The sequence below is a fragment of the Anser cygnoides genome, chromosome 2 (genome assembly GCF_040182565.1).
Source record: "Anser cygnoides isolate HZ-2024a breed goose chromosome 2, Taihu_goose_T2T_genome, whole genome shotgun sequence".
NCBI classification, from domain to species: Eukaryota; Metazoa; Chordata; class Aves; order Anseriformes; family Anatidae; genus Anser; species Anser cygnoides.
In genome coordinates, this window is record NC_089874.1 from 113,883,516 (window position 1) to 113,903,276 (window position 19,761).

General features: G+C 39.3%; 1 protein-coding gene across 7 annotated transcripts in view; it reads left to right on the top strand.

The window, feature by feature from the left end:
- The first annotated feature begins 4,241 nt into the window (after positions 1-4,241).
- Positions 4,242-19,761, top strand: part of RBBP8 (RB binding protein 8, endonuclease) — a 43,093-nt gene continuing 27,573 nt past the window's right edge. Inside the window, exons 1-5 of one of the 7 annotated variants that reach the window (XM_066992857.1) lie at positions 9,322-9,478; positions 10,775-10,911; positions 12,098-12,316; positions 13,320-13,339; positions 17,428-17,470. Coding sequence is in view for 6 of the 7 variants with exons in the window: in XM_066992854.1 (XP_066848955.1) it covers positions 12,205-12,316; positions 17,428-17,470 (155 nt within the window). In the remaining variant the exon portion in view is untranslated. Of the gene's footprint in view, positions 4,425-9,320; positions 9,479-9,517; positions 9,739-9,762; positions 9,892-10,774; positions 10,912-11,356; positions 11,483-12,097; positions 12,317-13,319; positions 13,340-17,427; positions 17,471-19,761 lie in introns of those variants that run through there. The other 6 variants (XM_066992854.1, XM_066992851.1, XM_066992852.1 and 3 more) reach the window with 6 other exon arrangements.

The following is a 19,761-nucleotide window of genomic DNA, read 5'->3' on the forward strand; positions in this document are numbered from 1 at the left end:
CCTGATAGCCCATGCTTCCACATAGGAAGCCTGCTGCTTAAGACAGTATCATCTCAAAAGGAAGAAAAATAACAGAAGAGTATTTATTAATTAGACAAAAAAAAAATACAGCAATGCCACTTCTGTTTCATGCTTTATAATTCTCAACGTTGATCATCTTTATCACAAATGTTCACTCTCCTGTAAAGACTCACTTCCTAACAAAAAAGGGCAAAGTATTCCTAAACATCTATAAAATGATAAGCTGCAATGCTTGGTAATAATAATAAAGACAACAGACAAGAAGGAAAAACAGTTTGAGGGGATGTTGATAGTTTGTGGAAGTCTTTTTTTTTTTTATTTATTTTTTTTTCTTTTTTTTTTTTAAATGTAATAACCAGTTACTCTGACAGAGAGAGTGCTGGAAAGGGCCACTTGTACGGATGACTTCTTTGAATTGGGCAAAAACAGAGGTTCCATTTTTGAGGGCTCTTACAACATTCCCTGACAGCATGCCTATAGGAAGACCTCTGTACAGCCAGAAGTTGACAGAACTGATTTCCCTTCTTGAATTACTGAAATGGACTGACTGTTAAAGACAGTCTTCAGAACTGGGGAGAAAGAGGGCGACTGACACCTATAAGAGGAACATTTTGAGGCTTTTTCCTCTCAGAGAAAAATAGCCAAGCTTTTGTATCAGGCCTATTCTTGTATTAAGAATAATGATAGTTCTCTTGTAATACATAGGTGTATATATGTGTGTGTGTGTATATATTATATATATACTGCCAATGCACGGTGCTGCTGTCTCAGCTGAGGGAAATAAGAAATTTGTGTCATTAGGAAATCAGTAGTAACAATTTTTAAAACTGTTTTTGCTCAGAAAAGCATTAGAAAATACTTTTATTTGTATCCTTTGGCCCACTTAGAGGCAGTTAACTGCTACCTACCTGCCTGACTGCTCCATCCCAGATAGGACGTGGTCTATTTTTCAGGTTGCTCTTTATGAACCAAAGGTCTCACTGTCCTTACACTGCTACGCAACCAGTCAAGAAGAGAGGTATTACCTAACTCTGATAGGGTGTGGGGGCATATGTGTTATCTGAATTTGTTTGTGAAAGCACTGAGCAGCTTTTGATAGCTACAGGGAGGTATGTTGTAAACTCTCTGTAATGAATACTTGTAGACATGAATGTTTGTGCATACCTTTACTATAAGAACAAGTTCGAGCCTGCACCATTTAGATTGTCTTACTTTTCAGAATTGCATCTCTCTGAGTCTCTTCTCCCAAAGAAGATTTCATGTGATCATTGTATAATTTGAAAGAATTTGCAGACAAGCATTATGTGACTTTTCTCAGATGAAGTTGCAGATGAGAAAAAATATATATAATTTATTCTCAATTGGAAAACCATTTAATAATATGTTTTATTTGAAAAAGATCCCCTTATGGTAAATTATATTAGAAATAAGAAAGGATTTGGATTTCTTTACTTCTTTAGGAGGAAAATGAAGAAAATCTCTCTCACAGACAACTCTGAGCAAATCCGATAGTACAATATTTATCTCCGTGGTATATATATTTTTAGAACTGTCATGACTTACAAGGCTGAGAAAAATAGTCAAGTGGTGCTTATCCTAAACTGTACTGATACATACAATAACCTTTGTCTCTAATTCCTTTGCTTTTTAATTCTGAAAAAATATTTTTTTGCAACTTGTGGAAGTGAGGCCATAAAAGCATAATTTAGGGCCTCAACCCTGCCAGCAACCATACATGAGAAGACCCCACTGAATGTGTAAAGTGTGTACATGGTGGTTTATGTTTGGGAAGGAGAAAAGGTGTTCTAACTCTTCTTTAAGGTAACCAGATCAAATAATCAAATCAAATAATAAACATCTCTTTTGTCCCTATACCCTTCAGACTCCAGTAAGCAGTTGCATTGCATGCCCAATGTACTTTAAAGGCCCATTATCGGATCCTCTGTAAGGCACCAGGTTTAATCTAGAGAAAAGGTATTGAGAAAGCTGGCATTTATTATATCCATTTAAAAATGGTCCAAATGTCCTTCCCTCAGTCCTGCTGTTGCCATGATGAACTCAGGATGTGAGAAGAAAAATTTCCGATGGCATCTTTTATGAGGCCATCTGACACAGCTGGAAGGAGTAGACCAACTTTGAAGCACAACAGCTTTTCTCTAGTTTACTGGGCAAGCAGAACCTTTTCCACATAGTCTAACAGCTATTTGGGGTTGTAATATACCTATGTTAATCAGTTGGGCAGTTTATCCAATTACATGACACCCATTAAAACAAATTGAAGGCAGTGTTTCCAGACATAGTATTTCCACACTGGAAGTGAATTTACAGTTCCAAATGTAGTGGCTGTGAAAAGGGCTTGGAGTCTTTAATAACTTCAGTTTCATATGGCACCAAAAATATTGCATATCTAGAAACCAACATCTCCATCACAGCTGGCATCGATGCCCAATTATTCAGTATAGCCCACTGAATCACCAAAACCACTTCCTGCAGCGGACTTTCCTGTAAATCACTTCTCCAATACTGACCAAGCCCAGCCCTGCTTAGTTGTATGAAATCATACCCTAAGGTGGTGTGACTGCAAGCACAAACAGGGTACATCTGTCATTTCAGCTCTGTTAGTAATCCAGTTGCTTTCTTCAGAATTAAGCCTTTTCAAGGCTGTCAGAAAAAATGTAGTCTTATAAGAAGGGTAACTATAGTGCAATAGTAGTGCAATAATCTGAATAGAGTGTATATAAATATCAGCATTTTTTCTTTTACCTATCCTGGTCAATGATGAAAGAGCTGCCCATGTTGCACAACACCGGTAGAATTTGATGGTAACTTCCTGTTGTGACTACTTAGTAGTTGTCTGGTAACTATTATTGAAATGTGTAAGTAAGAAATTAAGACCTAAAAAAGGATAAATTATACCACTGTGGGATCATTGTATGAACAAACACAGGTTTCAAAAGTTACTCAGAGTCTCTGACAACATTAAATAGGGAAAAATTTGTCAAGATGGAGCTTTTAAATTTAAGTGCCTGAATAAAAGGTTAAGGAATCTGCCTAAGCATAGGTTTAGCAGACTGATTGTACGTACCCATGATCGCATTTCCAAGGAGTGCTAAGCTTCTACGGCTCCTACTGATTTTAGTCAACATCTCCGACAATCACAGCAGGAGATCTGAAAATTACGGTCTATATTTGTATTTGAAAGAAAGTAATAAGTTTGCACAGATGCAGGGTTCTGTTGGGGCATATCCTGCCTACAGCTTGAATAAATATGCTATATGCAGGACTGATGTGCAAGTATTCTTGCCCCCCAGCCATGAATACGAAGCAGCGCAGCTGCTGCTTACAGCCCGAGTGCTATTGTAACCGGGCAGCTGCTGTATCCTTCACAAAAGGGTGTTGCCTCACAAGTAGTTCCTCATGGTTATGGAAGCATGTCCCAGACACTTCATGTTCTCTGACCTGTTTCACCTTGAAATATCATGTGCGGTAGTTCAGGGCGAGCTTCCACTGACCCAGAGCCCCACCGAAGGCACGAGGTGCACATTCCACGCGCAAGCTCCCAGGCTCCCGTCGCCCGCACGTAACAAAGCCGTGCTGAGTCCTACACGTGCAGTAGGTATACTCAGACACAGAGCAGGACTGGAAATTAGGAGAAATTAAAGCCGAATTTTGTTTGTTTGTTTGTTTGTTTGCTCGTTTGTTTGCTTGTTTGTGTGGTTGGTTGCTGTTGCTGTTTTCTTTGCTGGCCACACTCGAGACTTGGTGTTTTTTGACTATAAAAAGTGTGCAACGTTAGTACTCTAAAAATGGTATTTTCTTTCCCATTTCCCTCTGCATTTATGCTGAGCAAGACCTCTAGCCCAGTGCATCAGCACCTAAAATGAAAGAAACCGTCTAACAATACGATCTTGCTACATTTACCGAGGATGTATCACTCCCCCACCCCGCAGTAAATTATTTTGCTGGAGGCTACATCATTCTCTCGGAGCGGTGCGCGCGGGGAGTTGACAGAGGCGTGAATAATTCCCCGCGCACGAAGCCTCCCCGGCGAGCTGAGCCGCAGCATGTTGGGCCCGGCCTTTGATGCGAACTGGTTGTGCTGGTTCCTGTGCGCCCCGGGAACCGGTCGGACGGGCCTGTTATGCCAACAAATTCTGGTATGGTTCCACGCTCTCCAGAATGCAGAAACCTGCCCGGCCAGTTAAATGAAAGGCATATTAGGTTATCCATTGCACATTGTATATATCTTAGGCGCAGCAGATCTCCTCTCGGCACTCTCTAGTGTGGTCCACGGTGGCTTCCTCATCTCACTTACACTTGAGGTTTATAGCCGGAGGGGAAGTCAATAGTAAATATTTATCACCCCGATCAAGAACTGAACTTTTCACAATTCAAACAGAAGGGTGAGTTTTGAAAGTCTTTCTTTAAAATTCATTTAAGATAACCTTAAGCAAAAATTTATCTTGTGCTTGAAGTGGTATAATGGCTATCTCCTTAACGTGCCCGGGTACTGCCAGTCTCTGCGGTGCTCGCTGCCAGCATTTTTGCGAGAGCGGCTTTCCGACCCCGCTGTGTGCAGCTCAACATCTGGCTGCAGGAGTATTTACTGGAGAGACAGCTAAGGAACTAAGCAGAGGAATGAGAGAAGCTTCACTGCCAATGACTTGGTGTATTGAGCATGTCACTGAAGTGTTGCCTCTTGGTCTTCTCTTTTATACTGCGTTTTTGTAATCCCTGCCTCACAGTAACACTTGTCGTGGCAAGGCAGAGTGCCATTCCACTAAGATGTGCAGTTACTAATTCTTCCTAGGCTTTTTTTAATCGTTCAGTTTTATAAAGTGGGTTAATTAAACCTGGATTTACATGCTCAGAATTGGCTTCTTGGTAAGATAGGAAATGTGCTTGTCGTTCTTATTGCTTTCTTTCTGTATACTTCTTAGAAATATTCCTCTTTAGAAAATAATGAGTAACGGTGGTGGCAATGGTAACGAAAAGCAGTCCTAGTCTTAAAGAGTAGGCAGACCTGAAGGTTGTACCTGTATCTGCAACTGAATCCATTCACAGGTATGGTGTCAAATAAGAAAAATTAAACAGTGTGAAAACAAAAGCTGTGGAATCTGGTAACTGATTAACTACTGGAGCACAGAAGTACTTGCTGAGCTGAATAGAAAGGAATGAAGACAGGTTTTGTCATGCCTGTTAGGACAAAATAACTCTTTAACTTAAGTAAATGTGAATCTTCTCACCATCCGTATAACTACATTTTTGAAAACCCTTGCATAGGTACTTCCATCTACCTGGAAATCTTAATTTAGTCTGTCTTGAAGTGAAACAATTACAAGTTCTCTTTCATGATGTTAAAAACAAATAAATCAGTGTCCCCAGTGGACATAAACCACTAGATTAAAAAAAATATATCTATATGGGATTAGGTAAGAGGTTTTTGGTAGTCACATAACAGGAAGGTTCAGTTATGGAAGTGTTTACTGCTTGCTATTTCCAGGTTGATGTGAAAATGAACATTATCCTTTTGTAGAGCACCAATAAAAAGGCCTCCTGAGCAGCTAAAAAAATCAATGAACAGCAAATTGAGATGACCTTCTCATTAGCAGCATTGCATCTGTGTGTTAAAATTGTTCTTCAAGGTGTGGGTACACACAAAAGAACATAGGGAAAGTTTTGCACTCCCACAGAAGCTACAAATGTTCAGCAGAAAAAAAAAAAAGAAAAAAAAAAGTATTTATCATCATAGTTGATTTCCCTATCAAATACAGAATGAAAAATTGCTAAGGAATAAACTATTCTCAAAAGCCAAAATTGTAACTGGCTGAACTGTGTGGTTTGAGCAGAGACTGTGTAGAACCTCTAAAATGTTACAAGGGAGCTTTGATTTCTAAAGCTATACATGGGACCACAATACGTTTAAAAAAAAAAAAATTGAACCAAATAAATTAGCTTTTCAAAATACTGCTTGCCATCTTCTGCTTCTGCAATTTGTTCTGTTTTATTTGGGTTTTCCTTTGCTGCCTTTTTTTTTTTTTTTTTTTTGGGGGGGGGGGGAAGGGGAGGTGGCAGGCAGGGGCTATCGTTTGGGGATTTTTTTCTCCTCAGAAGGTAAGTAAAATACTGTTTCCCATTTGTTATTTCTCTTTTGCTTGTTTTCCTGTCCTGAACTCTTGTCATTCACTACACCAAAAGGTAGGTGGCATGATTTTGTATGCAGACATGTAAACATTTACTTCAGCCTTCCAAGCTGAAATAACCTTCCAAGGCTGATATATATATATATATATATATATGCAAAAGTACTCAACACTATTCATGTCAGCCCAAGAAACATCAGTGAGAGCAAAACATCTCTGCATGCAGATAACACACAGAGGTGCTGCTCCTTAGAGTCTGAGGACCAGCAACACTGCACTGGAGTCCTGAAACAGCATCCCTCAGGTTTCTTTTTTTTTTTTTCTCCATCAAGGATCTCTAAAAGACCTGAGAGTTTCAGTTGAGCAAATCCTGGCTGTTTCTGACTACAGATGAGGAGCAGTGAAAGCACTTCAAAGAAGAGGGTCTCTTAAAGTGAACATTGTTGCTGGCATCAGGGAATTTGCTCTTGGCTCGGTTTCAAAAGTGGCTACGCAAGCAGCTCGAAAAGAATGAAATTCAACTAGTGGGGGGTGATGAAGTGGCAGAAAAAGCAAATACCAGTGCCAGACAGCAATGGTATGCTCTGTGTGCATTCCCAGGTGTAAGAAACCTACCATTCAGAGGACAGCCAGTTCCTGTAAGGTTTAAACCCCGTTGAGGCAGCAACTGAACTGCCACATGCTCCTATTCGCTGCATCTGAAGCTGCATGCCTTTGATGCCCTTACTGGCAACTGCAACATAAAGTTAACGAAATGCACATGCCTGGGAATTGAGCAATATATTTATCCCTCAGTGCAGAGGGCAGTACTCCCTGCCAGTCAGGGAGGCTGTGAGCACACTGGCCCTGTGTGTATATGTGCAATCTGCTAAATCTTACGTAAATAAATAAGGACTTAACTATTGTATATATATATTTATATATACAGGAAGAGAGTGATATATTTATCATTGTGTTTAAAGCAATTAAAATATTTAAATTAGAGTTCCCAGTGTAATTCAAAGCTGGTTTTAATCTTTGTATCTAAATTTGAAGTAATGGGAGAAAAAAAAAAAAAAGTAAGCTATCTGCTAATCTCTTTTAATCTTATTTTGTATGCATATGCATATGCATTGGGCTAGGTCACCTACTGTTATCTGAATGGTTAGAAACACTGATGCAGCCTCTATCACCAAAAAAAGAAGTGGGTGAGGCATAATGGCTTTTCTTGATTTTTATTTTATCTGTGTTGCAACACTGTAGTACTCTTAAAATAGAATTTCAGTCATTAGTTGATCTGCTGGTGAATTGGCCAGTCAACAAGAAGGTATTACCACTAAACAGTGGTTGAAAATCAAGAGCTTCACATATTATTAGTAAAGATAAACATTTCAGACCAGCCAGGTCTAAACTGGGCTGGGACTAAATTAGATTTCCTTCTTCAGAGTTGTTCATGGATAAGCGGTCTGTCACCTAGCTTAATATGTCATATTAAGGGCTACTTTGAAAACTGGACATGAGCCATGACTACAAAAAGTATTGCCTCTGTTCAAGCTGAACATTGGTGAGGTTTTTTTCCCACAGTGTTATTGTCTAGGTGTGGCATTTACTCTTAAGAGATGAATGAGATGAGTTCCAGTTAGACGAGTCAGCTTAAGACACATTAAGTGGATGTGGAATATAAGACTCTTTGGTAGTTTTCTAGTATGTTTAATGAGCCAAGGATCCACGCAGTAGTTGGTGATCAAATATGTGATTATGGGATACAAAAAATCAAATCAATCTGGAAAGGAGATAAAGGCGAAGTTCCACTGCTGGTCTTAATCCATTATCACTTACTGTTAAGCCGATAAGGATAGCACTGCAGAACTCAATGGAATTACATCGCTGTAAAGTTCAGCATGAGCAAATACAAGAATAAGCTGCTCATGCAGTTTACTGGCAAATAAAATTGGTGACATTATTTTTATCTAGAGTGCTTCCCGTAAACAGAAAGAAAAGCCTGGCTTGTGGTAAACACCTGAACAATAAAGAAGAAGGCTATTTTATTGCTACTTATCAGGTCTATGCATATATTTGAAACATCTGTTTCTCTTAACCCCAAGGAAACACTTACTTTTCTACATCACTAACTTTTAGATTATAGAAGTTTCAGAAGTAGAATAAAAAGCTGTCAATGAGACAGTTCTTGCAGTGGTTATTTAAGAATAGCAGAGTATCTATCACAACCTACGATGACAGTCTCTTCCATAGGATGCATCTACTTTTAGTTCTATGTATATTGATATTATGGTATACCAAACTATCAGCTTAAGTAATATGCTGCTGAGCTATGGAACATTGGATTTATTTTATTTTAGCTGAAAAATAGTGATTAAACAATGGTAAGGAATTAGTGGAAATGTTAACCTCTTCCACAACAAAGATTTTTGAAATACTTCAAAATTCAAGGTATATAGCTGATGGGAAACTCAGAGTATATTTGACACAGCTGAACAGATTTGAAGCCTGCTTAATCACAGGTCGTTTAGGACTCCTTTCTGACAGAATTTCAACATTTTTTAGAAATATTACAATTGTGTTTCAGATCCAATTTTATCTATGCTGTAGCTCTGTATTTATGATATATTCTGGAGATTTGAGTGATGTGAGTAATGTAACAAGATGAAGCAGCTACTAACATCTATTAAATACCAGAACACCTATCTTTTTAATACCACAATTAATACACTAGAAAGTGTATGCTTGCAGCACTTGCCCTCGCAACGACCAGTGTGTCCTCTCAGGATGCCACTAAGCTGCCTATGTGTTTTAACGGTAAAGAGGAAATTGTGTGGAGGCAGAATAATATTTCTGGAAAGCAGTGTTTTGTTTCTACTTCATGACCAAGGCAAGCTACAAACTAAAGATGAAGAGGTGTACTTCATGGCAGACAGCAGGGTTGGTCCCAAAGAATAAAAGAACGTTGATCTGCAATTGGGGGGGGGGGGGGGAGGAAGAAAAAAAAAATCACATTGGCAAAAATCTCAAGTGACACAAAAAACAGGCTCCAGCAGCCGAGGCAGCATGGTAACGCCGGCACTTCCGTGTCGCTTTGCGCCTGAGGGGTTTAACGCCTGCCCCCGCCCGCCCCGCGCCCCCCTCCTCCCTCAGGCTGCTCCCACCGGACACCCCAACGGCCACCGCGGCCCCCACGCCAGCTGCGGACGGGAGCCGCCCCCCGCCCTCGCGGCGGCCGCTCTCGCGAGACCCGCCGCGATATCTGCGGCCGGGGCCGCGGCCGGCGGCTTCCCCTTTTCCCGCCGTTTCGCGCGGGGCCGCCGGGAGCCAACCAGGTAACGGCGCTCCTCCCCCCCGCCCCCCCCCCCCCCCGGTCCGGCCGCGGGGCTGTGGCGAGGTGGAGCCGCGGGCGGGGGACACGGGGCGGGGGGCGACGGGCGATGCTTGCCGGGACATGAGCCGGCAGCGTGCCCGGGTGGCCAGCGGCGTCCTGGCTTGTGTCAGGGGTAGTGTGGCCAGCAGGAGCAGGGAGGGGATCGTCCCCCTGTGCTCTGCTCTGGTGCTGGAGCGAGTCCGGAGAAGGGCTGCGGAGCTGGTGAGGGGTCTGGAGCACAAGTCCTGTGAGGAGCGGCTGGGGGAACTGGGGGTGTTTAGTCTGGAGAAGAGGAGGCTCAGGGGAGACCTTATTGCTCTCTATAGGTACCTGAAAGGAAGTTGTGGGGAGCTGGGGGTCGGCCTCTTCTCACAGGTAACTAGCAATAGTACCAGAGGGAATGGCCTCAAGTTGCGCCAGGGGAGGTTCAGGTTGGAAATGAGGAGACATTTCTTCTCAGAAAGAGCAGTCAGGCATTGGGACGGGTTGCCCAGGGAGGTGGTGGCATCACCGTCCCTGGGGGTGTTCAAGGTGAAGGCAGGACGTGGTGCTTGGGGACGTGGTTTAGTGGGTGACATTGGCAGTAGGATGATGGTTGGACCAGATGATCTTGGAGGACTTTTCCAACCTTAATTATTCTATGAAGGGGCACCCCTGGGGTCCTGGGGCTGCCACACTCCCTGCCGGCAGGAGGGAGGCTCGTGAGGGGTGGCTGTGTGCTGCCTTCCCTGGCTGTGCACCCAGCTCAGGCGCTTTGCTTTGCCCACACCTGGAAGTCAGCTAAGAAGCTGCTGTTGCTGAGTGCCTTTTGCACCTGAGCAGCCGCCCAGGCGTGTCGGAGGGTCTCTTTGAACACTTGTTGGGGGCCCTCTCTTTGAAGACAGGTTGGACACCTGTAGAAAGCAATGTATCACTTTGGGATCTTGAGGCAGGTGAAGCTTGGGAAAACCCATTGATTTTTTTCCTGTTTGTAGAGGTACTGATTGTTTCCAGCAACCTGTTCCCTTTTTTTTCTTACAATATTTTTTGTGGGGGGAAAAAAGCACAACAAAACCATTGGAGATTAATTCTTATTAATTCTGGAGTCAGGTGCACTTGAAAATAATTGGAGATATTGAACCCTGAGACAATAAGCACAAACAAGTTTGTTGATTTCATTGCCCTAGTGCTCAACAGAGAAAAAGATGGTTTCTGAGGTATCTGCGTGTGGTTGAAGGTAGAAAAATAAGAGTTTAAAAGACCTTCCTAATGTCACTAGGCAATCGGTTCCACAAAGAAGTATTGTAAGATGGCTTAATCTGACAGCACACAAAGCGAAGCATTTCAGCTCAGAAGATGCAAGCAGAGTGCCATTCAACTTCAGCCGAAGAATTGTAGGCATTCCTATTTGAAAAGGTAATTTGTTTTTCTGTTAAGGACTATTCTCAAAATAAGAACATAAGCTAGGTTGAAGTCAGGTACTGACATGGGCACTGAATTTTCTAGAGATGTAGAATATTAAAGCAAATTTGGAGGTACCTAATGGTTACCGATGGTTCCATCAGCTACCATTACTATAGCATTTTAGTGTCCTTACACAGTATTCCTGTGTTGTTGAAAATGATGCTTTATTCCGTTACTTTTATTCTATTTTAAAAATGGGCATTCTGAAATAAAAGTGACTTGCTTAAGACTATACACAAAGATATGAGAAAGAAGACAGGAACCAAGGCTTCCAGGTCCTAGACAAGGTCATTGACCGGTGGCCTAAACAGTTTATCATGGTGACCAGTTAAACCAGTAGCTGCATACCCAGGGAACCAAAGGGCAGAGATTACATGAGTATTTCCATATTGGACACCCCATGCACCAATTAGAGTTGAATCACCTTGGCTCAGACCCAGATCTGAGTACCACACTTCCCCTGTAGATCACCTGAGGGCATCATCTGTGCTAAGAAACCCTTCAAAAGAAAGAGGAATGACAGGTAAGGTTGTTCTATCTGAATTGTATAGGCAGTCTGACTTTTAAGGCAGAGCTGTCTGACTTTGATAGTTCTCCTAAAATACTGACATTTTGGGGACTTAGGAATTCTGAGATTGATTTAGTTCCTTTGTGTCGTGGAGTAGGAATAAATTCAATGTAGAATCAGGAAGACTTCGAGGAGAGCTGAGCTTCTCTTTGCAGAATCTATCATTTGTATCCACATCTATGTAAAGAATGCATGTACACAAATGTATCTTTGATAAAACTTCTCACAAACAGTTTTTCTGATGGCAACGTTTTGGAAGCACGGGTTACTTTAGAAAACGAGTTCTATTTAACAGTAGTTTACAGGGAGAAAGATTAAAGACTGCTGAGTATTTTTAATCTATTTTTAAGTTGATAGCAGTTTAAGGGGTGGGGAAACGGTAGGAGCGGACAAATTTCTGTTACTTTATTATTACTTGCAGCAAAATCCTTGCCATCTTCCGTACTTTCAGGGTAGCTGTCAGTAAATAAGTACAACCTGACAAGAATGAGTGAGCTTTGTGTTTCATCTCTGGCTGCAAGTTATATTCTGATAAATGCAAACATAAGTGGTGTCGATCTGTCATTACAGGCATACACCTGTCTTCAGGAACGGCTTCATAACTATGTTATTTAAAACTTAAAGTGTGAGAGCGAGCCAGTTCTGCAAATAAGTAAGCTGAGAGCGGAAGAAACAAGATGAATGCATCTGGAGGAACTTGTGGGAGCCCTAATTCTGCAGAATCTTCTGGAGATTTCTTCAAGGAGCTGTGGTCCAAGCTGAAAGAATGTCATGATAAAGAAGTACAAGGTAAAAAGTGAAGTCTGATTTCACAGAAAGCTGTCTCTTGCCACAGTAGAACTTTGAACCAGAATACCACTCTGTGTGGATCTAAATACATTTTTAAAGTTTTACGTTATGCTTAGGTGAGGGACTGAATGATTACAAATGATCCTTACAGACTGACCACCTAAGCCTGGCTTAACAGGATCAGATTTAAACTACTGAGAAGTATAAATGATTTGCTAGGTCACTTGAGAGAGGAATAACACAATGTTACATGGGATCTGTGTTTGCGTAGGAAATACTCAAATGTTGGCTAAGTTTCAATGGTTATGGTTAAAAGTTTCCAAATCAAGTTACTAAATGTATTTTTTTCCTTTGGGTTTAATCACTTGGGATATATTAAAATGGAGGCTGGGACAAGCGTTTGCATTACGTCCCCTGACTTATGCCAAATCCCATTGCAGATTCGTATTACTGAAGTGAAAAATATTCCTTCAGTTTTTAGTGTTCAACAATTTCTCAGCAGAATTTATAATAATGTTGTTTATTTTTATGCTATACTTTATGATCTGCGTGTTATTTTACTATGGTTCACTGTTAATGTCTTTCCATTCTTCAGCAGTGTAGGAAACTAATAACACTCACTCAAAGATGAATTATTGCACTGAATATTTATGTTCTTATAATACTGTTTCAGAAGTAGTATTCATAAAATATTTTGCTAAAAATACTTTGGAAGTAAACTGCTGTGTTTTCTTAAGTCACACAATCCATTTTTTTTGGAATGGATTAGAATAATATTTGACAGCATCTTCAACGGACGCATTATTATGCATGAAAAAGTATTTTTATTAGTCTGGAATAAAAGCAGGTGATTTTTTTGTGAGTTAAGAGCTTAGAGATGTTTCATACCTCATGCTGAAAGCCATAAAAGTCTTGGGTCAAGAATTTGCAATGTCAAGCCTTGATTCTTTGTGTTAGTAATTATTTTTTTTTCTTTTTTCAAAAATTTGCATCGGATTGGTAGCTGAAAGGAAAGATGTACCGGTTAGTATGATATTGTTACATTAAAAAATGAAATGTGTAACCGTAAGATACACAATTTTATATTATGTTCAAAACACAAAAAAGTTCATTTTCATGAGGGTTTATTTTTTTTAATCTTGATGTTTCTTTTCAGAGGGGGTGTGATGTCAGCTACAGATAACACGCAGAATTACTGACAGAATAGGATCTGGCAATCTATGGCATGTCTGAACAACAAAAACTTGAAAACCAAAAAGCTCTAATGTAGAGGGTAACGTTAAGTGACCCCTTCTCTAGTTTCTTGGGATGTGCAGCACGTGATTTAACGTTTTGGTTTTCTTTATGCATGTAAAGATAATCTTCAGAGCGCATGCTGGGTGGGGCCAGATAATTTTGCCACTAGGCAGACTTTTTCATGCCTAGCCCTTTGTCAGTATGTCCCGCACCGTGTTAGGTAAAATTAGGTCTTCCGTGATAACATCAAAGACATGCCTGAAGGATAGTTAATTTTTTCAAAAGGTGGGGATCCTCTTATAGAAAATGGCACTGGAAGATATTTTAGAAACATCAAACACAGGCTTGCCTGGACTTTGCTTGTTTCTGAAGTCTATAAATAAGAATTAAAATTGACTCATGAGTTTCCAATCTAAATGTCAGCAAAAAATTATTTTAAAGATGGTGGAAGTTGGATTAGGGGAAAGTTAGTAGTTGGAGAAAAAGTCTTTTGCATGTACAAGGCACAGGGCACTACCATTGTGGAATTCTTTGGGTAATTCTTCTAATTACAAGTCCATGAAAAGCAGAATTTATGAAGAACAAGTTTGAAACGATGAGATATATTATACAAGTCATAATAGTTGAAGTATTCTGTAGTCTATATTCTATAAATATATAAACTCATACATTTCAAAATGGGTTGCATTGAATTTTTAAATTACTGTATTGTAAAGAACGTTTTCTTTCCTCCATGTTACCTAAACTCGCCCAGTCCTGCGACTTCATTAGAAAGTGAAAGTTTTTTATTCTTTTAAAGTAATCATTTGCAAAAAATGCTGAAACTCCTAATTTTGGATCTCTTCAGACAAAATAGCTAGCCTAGCACTTCTCTCAAATTCATTGTGACAATCCACAGCCCTCTTTCCAAAGATAATGGACATGGTCAATTTTGGCTGACTTTTCATGGAATTCAAGCATGCTTAGCAACTCAGATTAATGGCTATTGAAAATATATTTGCTTTCATATCCTACGTGTAAAAATGTGTGAAACACTTACATAGCTCACTTGGATCAGAAAGGAATTTAATAATGCTGTTTATTTATAAAGTGATTAAAAATAATTATATGAATACTTCCTGTATGTGTGCCTTATCAACGTGGTTCCTGAGGATGAATTCAAATCTAAAGAACTAAAAAGAACTATATTTCAGTGTAGAAATGCAAGAAGAGAATGTTGTGTACAAGAAATAGCTTTAATTCTTTTTCAATTATTCCTTGATTCTGAAAATGGTTTTGAGGGAATTAGGGTAAAGGGGCGAAAAGGGCTGTAGGCCTAGAAGCAGGGAAAGCTATGAGGAAAGCAATCTCATTATTGCTGTAGGAAAGGAAATGGTTGGAAACTCTTCAAAATTAAAAAAAACAGGGCTGGGAGGGAAGCGAGGAGGTCATCCAATCCATTTCTGTACCCTCAAGGTAGGATTTCATCTATGTCACTGCTGACAGAAGCTTGTCCAACCAATTCCTAGAAAACTTCAGTGATTCTGCTGTTTTCCCAAGCACGGTGAATTTTCAGAAGGTAGAATTACTGCATTTGAAAATTCATTAGAACAGTAATGTTCATATTTATTAATTGAAATATTACAACTTGCAATTTTCCTAAGATAGTGTTGTGTATTTAATCTGCCTAATGATAGTTTAAAGAAAGTCTCCATCATCTTAATAGAGACAGTGTCATTTACTAGAACACTTACGAGCTTTACCTAATGTAGATTTATATAGTCTGTAGCTTGCCTATTTCATAGAATTATTGTTTAAGAGAGGAAGTTGAATTGGGAATGTACGCAGTGTAGTTGCACATGTTTATATGTTTACTAGATCATTAAATGGGGAAATCTGAAAACCCATTCACATTGTTTAAAAGAAAACAAAAAGTTGTCTTAATTAGTTTGGTTGAAGTCTGCCCATGCTCTGGAAAAGCAAAAGGAAGAGATTACACCTAACGTAGTAATTCAGTGCTCTTGGATAAATGTAACAAACTGGATTCCTGCCTTCTCGTTGCAATCATTTGAATTAAGAAAAAACACAACCTGTAAGTAACCAGTTAGGTTCCTCCTGCGTTCAGGTGAGAGGGGAGATAGTGTTACCTGCAGCACAGTACTGAGCCTTTTGAGCGCTGCCTCTCCAATTTGTGGCTCAGGTTGCCAGTGTTACCATCCTGAATCCTTGCTGAACAGACTACCTGTTCATACAGGAGATGCATTGTTGTGCAGCTTCATTCCTTCCGATGGGCGTGGAGCAGCATTAAAGCATGCTTTATAGGGGTTCTAATTGCAGATGCCTAATTGACTTGATGAATAGCAACTACTTAAAAAAAAAAATAAACCCTCTTTCTGTGCTGATTTGCATTATAGAACATAACATCTCACAGGTGTTGAACACCTAGAGATGAAAGAAGTCTTGCTATATTTCCCAATAACCCTTTTCTGTTTTTTAAGCAGTCGTTGCATTCTTATTTCATTGTCTCACTGGCATCTCATAGCCATCTGTGGCATGGTTTCAGTGACTCTCTGGCTGAGCTGACCATTGCGTTCTATGCATCCTGAGCAGTGAACCTTCTCAAGCAAGTAGTTTGCCCTTTGCGCTGATCCCAGTTAAGTGTGGTAGGTGAAAGGAAAAAGAAGTCGACTGGCTGCCTTAACCAGCATTTTCTATTAAAAAAAATGTAGTATCGGATATGTGTTTTGGTTTAAATTTAAAATTGTCGGAAGTTTTCCTAAAAGTGTTGTGGTACCAGAAGTTTATATCCGCCAAAAAGACTAACGCTCTTGCAAAAGCTCCCAAGACACCTTGTGTTCAAACACAGGTTGCTCACTGCTTTTCACCCTTTGAAAAAAATACGGTCTTGGGAATGTTACATTGCTTTCTTTTTATTTCTTAAAATTACTGTTGCATATGTAATTAAAAAAATGTTACTAAGTTGTACTCTGATTATATCCAACCATTTTTTCAGAATAGGAATGTCCAGCTTGCATATGGGTAGTATCACGTAAATTTCACTGCATCCCACCTAAGCCAGGCCCTACTTAAAGCACCTTTATATTCCTGCACCTGTGCACATTCATCCAGTACCCAAAAGAGTGCAAGCAGATTGGCTGGGCTGCTCTCTAGATCAGGCTGTCAGCTGGCCACTCATGCCTGAGAGCATCATTTGGATTTGGAAACCTTTTCACTCATGCACAGAACATACATTTTGGACTGTGTATTCCTTACTGGGAGGAGAGCCACAGATGAAATGATCTCTCCTCAATCCACCTTAAGAGGTTCCAGAAAAGCTTTGTGTGAGAGGTTCTGGTAGTGTACCTCCAGCAGAACATGTTGTCCTTTTGTATTTAAAGCCTTAAAATGTATTTTGAATAACTTTCCTTTATGCATATCTAATACGTTATTAGATTCACGTATTGCATGCTACATTTTAAGTATAGTATTATGCAGTTATATATACATGATTTATGTACAATTTATACACAGAACTTATTTTGTGTTATGTATGCGTAGTCAATGAAAATATATTGACAGTACTCGGTATTAGCATGCGTGTTTTTTTGTTGATTTTTTTTTTCCTTTTTACAAAGACGGTGTTTTTATACCCATTTAAGTGTAAATCTGAGTGTTTAACAAGTCCCTTTTTCCTCAGGATTGTAATAGCTTTATTGGTTTCCAGGATACTGCAGAACATACACAAGAAATCCAGAATGAACCATTAGTTCCAAATTAGTGACTGTTCTCTCTCTGTTGCAGATATTATTGGCAAAAGGAGAATTTATTTATTGTGTCCACTGACTTTAAGTCAGAATTGTATAACAGTTATATCTTTTTTTCTTTCCACTTTACAGGCTTACAACTGAAAATATCTAAGTTGAAGAAGGAAAGATGCTTGTAAGTATTCATCCTTATGATGTGATTTACTGAAGGAGAGTCTAAGTACAATTAATGAGTGGTAATTCCTGTAAGATCAATTAAGTTCTTGTGGATGTCTCCTTTCAGACATGTAGGAAGTTTTGTTCATTTTAATAATTCAGCTGAAGTCATCTAAAGGTGTAGATACATCTTTGTGGGATGTGTCACCTGCACGCTAGGTTTGTCTTGCTTCAACAAATGTCTGGTAAGGTTTTCCTATCTATACTATTTCTAGGATGCCCATCAACAATGTTGACATTTCTAAAAGAAAAGACTATTAGGGAGACATTTTAAAATTGAGGTCAAGTCTTGTCTTGCCACTTACATCTCTTTACAGATAACTTTTTTTATATATTTCTCTTCATTAGATGTTTGCTTTTAATATCAGCTGAAGTGCTTTAACTCAGCTTTTAGTTATTCAGTTAGGATTCTGGTTTAAAAAAAAAAATCAATTTGCTAATTTTCAGGCACTTCTTTTACTTTTAAGACAAATGTGACTTCTTTTGCAGTAAATATTTACTGCTAATCCTATTCTGTTCAATAGAAGCAATTTGGGGAAAAAATCTGGATTGCGAGATTTATATATACAGTAGAACCCAAGTCCATATTTACAGTGTTAGTCAGCAAAAGAAAAATAAGATTTAGAGCCATATTTAATTAAATGATAAATGACCTGTTAATGTGATATCCTGTTCAGATTTTTACTTCAGTTTTAACTGTGTTAATATTATATAAGTCCTGTGTGATGAATTGCAATTTAAAGTGCTGTGTGAGAGGAATAAAAATGAATTGCTTGTTCTCTTTCCACTTTGGAAAACAATATCATTGTATTAGATACAAGAAATAAAATGTAACTCTTCTTAAAATAAGCAAAAAATACTACGTACTTACATTCCCAGCATTGCTATTTGAAGCAGTAAGATATGCGATCTTAGTTTTGAGACAGCAAGCTTGTCTTGCTGTGTTCAGTTTGTGCTTTTACAGAAGTAACATTTATATTATCATGTCAGTTATTAATTCCTGTTAGGTTTCTTAGTTGTCTGTTTGTTGGTTTTTTTCTTTTTTTTTAGTTTCTCAAATTGTGTAAGTGACAAATAAAGTCTCCCCTAGGTTTGAACCTCCTCGAGGCTTGTGTGTTTTGCTTACTTCAGTAAAATGATGCCAGTCCTGCTGGTGTTTGGTAATCCACAGTACTTTGCATCCTCAAAGTGTCACATCTTCTCACATTTCAGCTGCTTTCATATAGATCTAATCTGTTGAGGCTGTAGATTTCCTGCCTATGGTTTTGACTTGTCCACGTGGTCTCATTTGATGCTTTAAGCAGATGCTACAATATTTTCTCTGCACTTTCTGGGGACTAAATGCTGCAGAGAAGCTGCTAGAAGATAGCAGTGGCAGCTGAAGGAACAGTTCAGGACAGGATGACAAAAGGAAGTGTTGATTAATCGCTTCCACAACAGCATCCATCTTGCTGTGGTACCATGAGTGGTACCTGCGTTTATGTAGCAAATCACCACAGCAGGGTTCGCAATCCTGAGTACCTGTTGTTGCTAACTCCCAGCTCCCCCCAGCATGCACCTGCTCCTAAGGATCAAGGTTGGTCAACTTTTGTACTGCTTGTACATGCTACTACTACAGTATAGATTCTTTGCAGCTGCTCTTTAACTGTGAATAAGAGTTAAGTGATTTTAAAAAAAAATGTAGCAAGAGTTCAACTGTTTATTTGGTTTGTCAGCAAATTTTTAATCAATTGGGACTATTAATTCATATGTGCTTTACCAAGATGTCAGGATGTAATCTTGTCAGACCTTTCATTAAAGTCCAAGCAGCATACCTGTTTATATTTTAAAGATGCTTACTGAACATTGAGATGGTAATGCAGTATCACAAGAAATACCTTTCTGTTACAGTGGATGGATGGATGGATGAGCCCTTAGGGTTATTAGATTACTTTCAGATAGCAAATATTTGGTGCTATGTTTTTAACTTACAGGTTACATGTACTTTGGGGGGGGGGGGGGAGAATGGATCAGTTTAACATTTGTTATTTTTTATGTACAATTCACTAATCAAGTAGTTATTTCATTTCTAATCTGAAAGGGTGAAAAGATCTCTTGCTGTTATTGTTAACTTGATCTGCTATGTCATGAGTTGCTTCTGTATCCTGGAAATCTTAAATTACTTGATTAATTTTCTAGATGCTGACTGTTATCAGTGATGTGACTGAACACGTAGCAAATGTTTTAATTATTGTTTGTTGGAATCTTTCT